A 9,414-nucleotide genomic window follows, 5' to 3' on the forward strand; every position below is an offset into this window, starting at 1 on the left:
TCAGGGGTTCTGTATTACCTGCTGGCTCTTCTCCAGAGCGAGGGTCTTCCTCAGGTAGGGGTCAGGGGTTCTGTATTACCTGCTGGCTCTTCTCCAAAGCGAGGGTCTTCCTCAGGTAGGGTTCAGGGGTCAGGGGTTCTGTATTACCTGCTGGCTCTTCTCCAAAGCGAGGGTCTTCCTCAGGTAGGGTTCAGGGGTCAGGGGTTCTGTATTACCTGCTGGCTCTTCTCCAAAGCGAGGGTCTTCCTCAGGTAAGCAATGTCATCAAAGGACTGTAGTTCAGGCATGCCACAGCCCAGCAGCAGGGAGAACAGGTTGATGAACAGAGAGGCATGCTGGCGGATGGATAGGTACGCCTTGTAACACATCTCCTGGAACCTGGGGGAAGGGGGGGGTTAACAGGGTGTGTGTTCTCTGTGTGTGCACTGTGTGTATACTGTTTGTATGTGTACTGTGTATGTTGTACCTCTCAAACTCTTTGGTCTTGGTACACTCCTGGACTCCCTTACTGATGACGATCAGGAAGTCTTGTGTCAGAACGAAGGGAACTCTCTCTCTCTTATAGCCAAACTTCTTCTTCTTATGATCCAGGAAGTGGCCAAAGTCTATATGGAACAGCTGGGGGAAAGAGAGAGAGGGGGAGGGGATAGAGAGAGAGGGGGAGGGGATAGAGAGAGAGGGGGAGGGGATAGAGAGAGAGAGAGAGGGGGAGGGGATAGAGAGAGAGGGAGAGCGGATAGAGAGAGGGAGAGAGAGAGAGAGAGAGAGAGGGGGAGAGAGAGAGAGGGGGGAGCGGATAGAGAGAGAGAGAGAGAGAAAGAGAGAGAGAGAGAGAATGGAGAGGGAGAGAGAGAGAGTATGGAAAATATAAATCGGAGTTAACTATTGGGTCATTTCTTCAGATAGATGGATAGTTATGTGTGTTGTGTGTGTTACCTGTCCGTTCTCCTTAACCATGATGTTGGAGTTGTGTCTGTCTCCTATACCCAGGATGAAGGTGGCTACGCAGTACCCGGCACAGGACCTGGTGAACAGGTCTATCGCTCGGTCATACCTGGGGGTGAATAGGGTTAGAGGTCTATCTCTCTGTCATACCTGGGGGTGAATAGGGTTAGAGGTCTATCGCTCGGTCATACCTGGGGGTGAATAGGGTTAGAGGTCTATCTCTCTGTCATACCTGGGGGTGAATAGGGTTAGAGGTCTATCGCTCGGTCATACCTGGGGGTGAATAGGGTTAGAGGTCTATCTCTCGGTCATACCTGGGGATGAATAGGGTTAGAGGTCTATCTCTCTGTCATACCTGGGGGTGAATAGGGTTAGAGGTCTATCTCTCTGTCATACCTGGGAGTGAATAGGGTTAGAGGTCTATCTCTCTGTCATACCTGGGGGTGAATAGGGTTAGAGGTCTATCTCTCTGTCATACCTGGGAGTGAATAGGGTTAGAGGTCTAACTCTCTGTCATACCTGGGGGTGAATAGGGTTAGAGGTCTATCGCTCTGTCATACCTGGGGGTGAATAGGGTTAGAGGTCTATCTCTCTGTCATACCTGGGGGTGAATAGGGTTAGAGGTCTATCTCTGTCATACCTGGGGGTGAATAGGGTTAGAGGTCTATCTCTGTCATACCTGGGGGTGAATAGGGTTAGAGGTCTATCTCTGTCATACCTGGGGGTGAATAGGGTTAGAGGTCTATCTCTGTCATACCTGGGGGTGAATAGGGTTAGAGGTCTTCGGTGATACCTGGGGGTGAATAGGGTTAGAGGTCCATCTCTGTCATACCTGGGGGTGAATAGGGTTAGAGGTCTATCTCTGTCATACCTGGGGGTGAATAGGGTTAGAGGTCTATCTCTGTCATACCTGGGGGTGAATAGGGTTAGAGGTCTATCTCTGTCATACCTGGGGGTGAATAGGGTTAGAGGTCTATCTCTGTCATACCTGGGGGTGAATAGGGTTAGAGGTCTATCTCTGTCATACCTGGGGGTGAATAGGGTTAGAGGTCTATCTCTGTCATACCTGGGGGTGAATAGGGTTAGAGGTCTATCGCTCGGTCATACTTGGGAGTGAATAGGGTTAGAGGTCTTCGGTGATACCTGGGGGTGAATAGGGTTAGAGGTCTATCTCTCTGTCATACCTGGGGGTGAATAGGGTTAGAGGTCTATCTCTCTGTCATACCTAGGGGTGAATAGGGTTAGAGGTCTATCTCTCTGTCATACCTGGGAGTGAATAGGGTTAGAGGTCTATCTCTCTGTCATACCTGGGGGTGAATAGGGTTAGAGGTCTATCTCTCTGTCATACCTGGGGGTGAATAGGGTTAGAGGTCTATCTCTCTGTCATACCTGGGGGTGAATAGGGTTAGAGGTCTATCTCTCTGTCATACCTGGGAGTGAATAGGGTTAGAGGCCTATCTCTCTGTCATACCTGGGGGTGAATAGGGTTAGAGGTCTATCTCTCTGTCATACCTGGGGGTGAATAGGGTTAGAGGTCTATCTCTCTGTCATACCTGGGGGTGAATAGGGTTAGAGGTCTATCTCTCTGTCATACCTGGGGGTGAATAGGGTTAGAGGTCTATCTCTCTGTCATACCTGGGAGTGAATAGGGTTAGAGGTCTATCTCTCTGTCATACCTGGGGGTGAATAGGGTTAGAGGTATATCGCTCGGTCATACCTGGGGGTGAATAGGGTTAGAGGTCTATCGCTCGGTCATACCTGGGGGTGAATAGGGTTAGAGGTCTATCTCTCTGTCATACCTGGGGGTGAATAGGGTTAGAGGTCTATCGCTCTGTCATACCTGGGGTGAATAGGGTTAGAGGTCTATCGCTCGGTCATACCTGGGGGTGAATAGGGTTAGAGGTCTATCGCTCGGTCATACCTGGGGGTGAATAGGGTTAGAGGTCTATCGCTCTGTCATACCTGGGGGTGAATAGGGTTAGAGGTCTATCTCTCTGTCATACCTGGGGGTGAATAGGTTTAGAGGTCTATCTCTCTGTCATACCTGGGGGTGAATAGGGTTAGAGGTCTATCTCTCTGTCATACCTGGGGGTGAATAGGGTTAGAGGTCTATCTCTCTGTCATACCTGGGGGTGAATAGGGTTAGAGGTCTATCTCTCTGTCATACCTGGGGGTGAATAGGGTTAGAGGTCCATCTCTCTGTCATACCTGGGGGTGAATAGGGTTAGAGGTCTATCTCTCTGTCATACCTGGGGGTGAATAGGGTTAGAGGTCTATCTCTCTGTCATACCTGGGGGTGAATAGGGTTAGAGGTCTATCTCTCTGTCATACCTGGGGGTGAATAGGGTTAGAGGTCTATCTCTCTGTCATACCTGGGAGTGAATAGGGTTAGAGGTCTATCGCTCGGTCATACCTGGGGGTGAATAGGGTTAGAGGTCTATCTCTCTGTCATACCTGGGGGTGAATAGGGTTAGAGGTCTATCTCTCTGTCATACCTGGGGGTGAATAGGGTTAGAGGTCTATCTCTCTGTCATACGTGGGGGTGAATAGGGTTAGAGGTCTATCTCTCTGTCATACCTGGGAGTGAATAGGGTTAGAGGTCTATCGCTCGGTCATACCTGGGGGTGAATAGGGTTAGAGGTCTATCTCTCTGTCATACCTGGGGGTGAATAGGGTTAGAGGTATATCTCTCTGTCATACCTGGGGGTGAATAGGGTTAGAGGTCTATCTCTCTGTCATACCTGGGGGTGAATAGGGTTAGAGGTCTATCTCTCTGTCATACCTGGGGGTGAATAGGGTTAGAGGTATATCTCTCTGTCATACCTGGGGGTGAATAGGGTTAGAGGTCTATCTCTCTGTCATACCTGGGGGTGAATAGGGTTAGAGGTCTATCTCTCTGTCATACCTGGGAGTGAATAGGGTTAGAGGTCTATCTCTCTGTCATACCTGGGGGTGAATAGGGTTAGAGGTCTATCTCTCTGTCATACCTGGGGGTGAATAGGGTTAGAGGTCTATCTCTCTGTCATACCTGGGAGTGAATATGGTTTTAATGCACTGGATCACAGCTCTGCACAAGACAGAGAGAGATGTTTAAAGTCTATATATAGAGGGAGACAGACAGACAGACAAATATGTGTAACAGAGACAGGTGAAACAGACAGACAGTTTGACAGACAGGTGTAACAGACAGACAGTTCGACAGACAGGTGTAACAGACAGACAGTTCGACAGACAGGTGAAACAGACAGACAGTTAAACAGACAGGTGTAACAGACAGACAGTTAAACAGACAGGTGTAACAGACAGACAGACAGACAGGTGTAACAGACAGTTAGACAGACAGGTGTGACAGACAGACAGTTAAACAGACAGGTGTAACAGACAGTTAGACAGACAGGTGTGACAGACAGACAGTTAAACAGACAGGTGTAACAGACAGACAGACAGGTGTAACAGACACAGGTGTAACAGACAGTTAGACAGGTGTAACAGACAGTTAAACAGACAGGTGTAACAGACAGTTAGACAGACAGGTGTGACAGACAGTTAGACAGACAGGTGTGACAGACAGTTAGACAGACAGGTGTAACAGACAGTTAGACAGACAGACAGTTAAACAGACAGGTGTAACAGACAGTTAGACAGACAGGTGTAACAGACAGTTAGACAGACAGGTGTAACAGACAGTTAGACAGACAGGTGTGACAGACAGTTAGACAGACAGGTGTGACAGACAGTTAGACAGACAGGTGTAACAGACAGTTAGACAGACAGACAGTTAAACAGACAGGTGTAACAGACAGTTAGACAGACAGGTGTAACAGACAGTTAGACAGACAGGTGTGACAGACAGTTAGACAGACAGGTGTGACAGACAGTTAGACAGACAGGTGTAACAGACAGTTAGACAGACAGACAGTTAAACAGACAGGTGTAACAGACAGGTGTAACAGACAGTTAGACAGACAGGTGTAACAGACAGTTAGACAGACAGGTGTACTCTACTCACCCCTCTCCTCTGTTCTTGTCCTTGATCCAGTGGTGCAGTGTGTTGCTGTTGAACTGCAGCGCCCCCTTCAGGCCTCCTTTACACTGGATCTGCATGATGGTATAGCTGTTCTTCACCACCTCTATCAGCCCCACACAGTCCCCTATAGACAGACAGCCATACGGTAACATCCTGTAGAGAGGGGTTAAACAGAGTTAAACACACAGTCCCCTATAGACAGACAGCCATACGGTAACATCCTGTAGAGAGGGGTTAAATAGATTTAACCTTTTCTCAATAGGGGGTGCTGTTTTCACTTTGTAAAAATTTCGTTCCCAAATTAAACTGCCTCGTACTCAATTCTTGCTTAAACTCAATTCTTGCTTAAACTTAAACTGCCTCGTACTCAATTCGTACAATATGCATATTATTATTACTATTGGATAGAAAACACTCTCTAGTTTCTAAAACCGTTTGAATTATATCTGTGAGTAAAACAGAACTCAAGTTGGAGCAATTTTCCTGTGAGGAAGTGAGACATCTGAAATCAGGCAGGCTGTTCTGAGGTCAGTTTATTAATTTGCATGTCTTCTATTGGTCGAGATGCACTGCATACGCCTTCCCCTAGATGTCAGCAAATAGTGAGAATTGGAATGGAGTTGCTAGGCAGATCTGAAGCCGTATAAAGGGTTTGGGAATGTGGGGTCCAGTCTTTTCTTCATTCGCCATGACGCAAGACAGACCTCAGGATTGCGTTCTGGAAAGCTCCCGTTATAGGCCTTAGATATATCCGGCTCTGATTTTATTCGATATAGGTGTTAAAGACATCATAATGTTGTTATTTTAAACCGAGTTATATCAGTTTATATCAGTATATTGCGATTTTCGGATATTTCTTAGTGCTGCGTTATAGTGAGTTGGGCACGTCTTCGCCACATGGCTAATGTTTACTGCTAATTCCAAAGTTGAAGGCGACAATCTACAACCGAGCAACGATTCCTCTGGACAAAGAACAACTTGCCCAAGATTCTGATGGGAGCTCATCAAAAAGTAAGAAGTATTTATGATGTTAATTCGTTGTTCTGTTGGAAAATGTAAAAATACTATTCCGCCATTAATTTCGGTGCGGTCTCGCTTTAACGCACGCTGTATGTCGTAGTAACGTTAATTTTAAAAATCTAACACAGCGGTTGCATTAAGAACTAATGTATCTTTCATTTGCTGTCCAACCTGTATTTTTTAGTCAAGTTTATGATTAGTTACTGATTAGATTAGGTGCCTCTCCCAAGATTTCTCCTGACATTTTGTTGGCAGCTTGGCTACTATTCTCATTGTATAACCACGATTTGTGCCGCTAAATATGCACATTTTCGAACAAACTCTATATGTATTGTGTAATATGATGTTATAGGACTGTCATCTGAAGAGGTTTGAGAAGGTTAGTGAAAAAATTAATATCTTTTGCTGGTTTATTTGTTATCGCTATTGTTGGCTTGAATCAATGCTGTTGTGTGGTTGGCTATTGTAGTAAGCTAATATAATGCTATATTGTGTTTTCGCTGTAAAACACTTAGAAAATCTGAAATATTGGCTGGATTCACAAGATCTTTGTCTTTCATTTGCTGTACGCTGTGTATTTTTCATAAATGTTTTATGATGAGTATTTAGGTAATTCACGTTGGTCTCTGTAGTTATTCTAGTTGCTTTGGTGAGAGTTGTGATGGTGGCTGCAATGTAAAACTATGATTTATACCTGAAATATGCACATTTTTCTAACAAAACATATGCTATACAATAAATATGTTATCAGACTGTCATCTGATGAAGTTGTTTCTTGGTTAGTGACTATTTATATCTTTATTTGGTCGAAATTGTGATAGCTACCTATGCAGGAAAAAAATGGTGGGAAAAAAAAGTTGTGTCTTTTGCTATCGTGGTTAGCTAATAGAAATACATATTGTGTCTTCCCTGTAAAACATTTTAAAAATCAGAAATGATGGCTGGATTCACAAGATGTGTATCTTTCATCTGGTGTCTTGGACTTGTGATTTAATGATATTTAGATGCTAGTATTTACTTGTGACGCTATGCTAGGCTATGCTAGTCAGCTTTTTTACTGATGGGGGTGCTCCCGGATCCGGGATTGTGATGAAGTAGAAGTTAAACACAAGGGCTATTAAACTATTTAAATAATTTATCAAATTAATGGCATTAATAAACAACACAAAAGTCACTGTAACATACCGCTATCAGTGTTTCAGGAGGTCAGGAGGTCTACTCCCTCTGATCAGTGTTTCAGTAGGTCTACTCCCTCTGATCAGTGTTTCAGGAGGTCTACTCCCTCTGATCAGTGTTTCAGTAGGTCTACTCCCTCTGATCAGTGTTTCAGCAGGTCTACTCCCTCTGATCAGTGTTTCAGGAGGTCTACTCTCTCTGATCAGTGTTTCAGTAGGTCTACTCCCTCTGATCAGTGTTTCAGGAGGTCTACTCCCTCTGATCAGTGTTTCAGGAGGTCTACTCCCTCTGATCAGTGTTTCAGTAGGTCTACTCCCTCTGATCAGTGTTTCAGTAGGTCTACTCCCTCTGATCAGTGTTTCAGCAGGTCTACTCTCTCTGATCAGTGTTTCAGGAGGTCTACTCCCTCTGATCAGTGTTTCAGTAGGTCTACTCCCTCTGATCAGTGTTTCAGCAGGTCTACTCCCTCTGATCAGTGTTTCAGGAGGTCTACTCTCTCTGATCAGTGTTTCAGTAGGTCTACTCCCTCTGATTAGTGTTTCAGCAGGTCTACTCCCTCTGATCAGTGTTTCAGGAGGTCTACTCTCTCTGATCAGTGTTTCAGGAGGTCTACTCCCCCTGATCAGTGTTTCAGGAGGTCTACTCCCTCTGATCAGTGTTTCAGGAGGTCTACTCTCTCTGATCAGTGTTTCAGTAGGTCTACTCCCTCTGATCAGTGTTTCAGGAGGTCTACTCCCTCTGATCAGTGTTTCAGGAGGTCTACTCCCTCTGATCAGTGTTTCAGGAGGTCTACTCCCTCTGATCAGTGTTTCAGGAGGTCTACTCCCTCTGATCAGTGTTTCAGGAGGTCTACTCCCTCTGATCAGTGTTTCAGTAGGTCTACTCTCTCTGATCAGTGTTTCAGGAGGTCTACTCCCTCTGATCAGTGTTTCAGTAGGTCTACTCCCTCTGATCAGTGTTTCAGGAGGTCTACTCCCTCTGATCAGTGTTTCAGTAGGTCTACTCCCTCTGATCAGTGTTTCAGGAGGTCTACTCTCTCTGATCAGTGTTTCAGGAGGTCTACTCTCTCTGATCAGTGTTTCAGTAGGTCTACTCCCTCTGATCAGTGTTTCAGGAGGTCTACTCCCTCTGATCAGTGTTTCAGGAGGTCTACTCCCTCTGATCAGTGTTTCAGGAGGTCTACTCCCTCTGATCAGTGTTTCAGGAGGTCTACTCCCTCTGATCAGTGTTTCAGGAGGTCTACTCCCTCTGATCAGTGTTTCAGTAGGTCTACTCCCTCTGATCAGTGTTTCAGGAGGTCTACTCCCTCTGATCAGTGTTTCAGTAGGTCTACTCCCTCTGATCAGTGTTTCAGTAGGTCTACTCCCTCTGATCAATGTTTCAGGAGGTCTACTCCCTCTGATCAGTGTTTCAGGAGGTCTACTCCCTCTGATCAGTGTTTCAGTAGGTCTACTCCCTCTGATCAGTGTTTCAGTAGGTCTACTCCCTCTGATCAGTGTTTCAGGAGGTCTACTCCCTCTGATCAGTGTTTCAGGAGGTCTACTCCCTCTGATCAGTGTTTCAGGAGGTCTACTCCCTCTGATCAGTGTTTCAGGAGGTCTACTCCCTCTGATCAGTGTTTCAGGAGGTCTACTCCCTCCGATCAGTGTTTCAGGAGGTCTACTCCCTCCGATCAGTGTTTCAGGAGGTCTACTCCCTCCGATCAATGTTTCAGGAGGTCTACTCCCTGAAGTTTAACCTCTCTTGGGTAGTGGGCAGTATTTTGACATCCGGATGAAAAGCGTGCCCAAAGTAAACTGCCTGTTACTCAGGCCCAGAAGCTAGGATATGCATATAATTGGTAGATTTGGATAGAAAACACTCTAAAGTTTCCAAAACTGTTAAAATAATGTCTGTGAGTATAACAGAACTGATATGGCAGGTGAAAAGCTGAGAAAATATATCCAGGAAGTGCGATATTTTAATGTTTGTAGTTTTCTATTGAATGCTAATACAGTATCCATTGACTTAGGACTCAAATTGCACTTCCCATGGCTTCCACTAGATGTCAACAGTCTTTAGAAATTGTTTCATGCTTTTATTCTGAAAAATGAGAGAGTAAGACCACTCTGAGTAAGTGGATAGTGGAAAGTCCCCAGACCTGTTTGCTGTGCACGACCGAGAGAGTGCCTTAATTGTTTTTCTTTTATATTGACGAAGCTATTGTCCGGTTGAAATATGATTGATTATTATGACTAAAAAACAAC

General features: G+C 45.4%; 1 protein-coding gene across 1 annotated transcript in view; it reads right to left on the bottom strand.

The window, feature by feature from the left end:
• Positions 1-5,125, bottom strand: part of LOC120039084 (phosphatidylinositol 4,5-bisphosphate 3-kinase catalytic subunit alpha isoform-like) — a gene marked incomplete at its 5' end in the record, with an annotated part of 7,712 nt that extends 2,587 nt beyond the window's left edge. Inside the window, 4 exons of the mRNA XM_038984613.1 lie at positions 216-378; positions 467-618; positions 937-1,054; positions 4,955-5,125. Coding sequence (XP_038840541.1) covers positions 216-378; positions 467-618; positions 937-1,054; positions 4,955-5,125 — 604 coding nt within the window. The remainder of the gene's footprint in view (positions 1-215; positions 379-466; positions 619-936; positions 1,055-4,954) is intronic.
• Between the last annotated feature and the right edge of the window lie 4,289 nt (positions 5,126-9,414).

This window comes from Salvelinus namaycush, unplaced genomic scaffold (assembly GCF_016432855.1).
Source record: "Salvelinus namaycush isolate Seneca unplaced genomic scaffold, SaNama_1.0 Scaffold2520, whole genome shotgun sequence".
Classification (NCBI taxonomy): domain Eukaryota; kingdom Metazoa; phylum Chordata; class Actinopteri; order Salmoniformes; family Salmonidae; genus Salvelinus; species Salvelinus namaycush.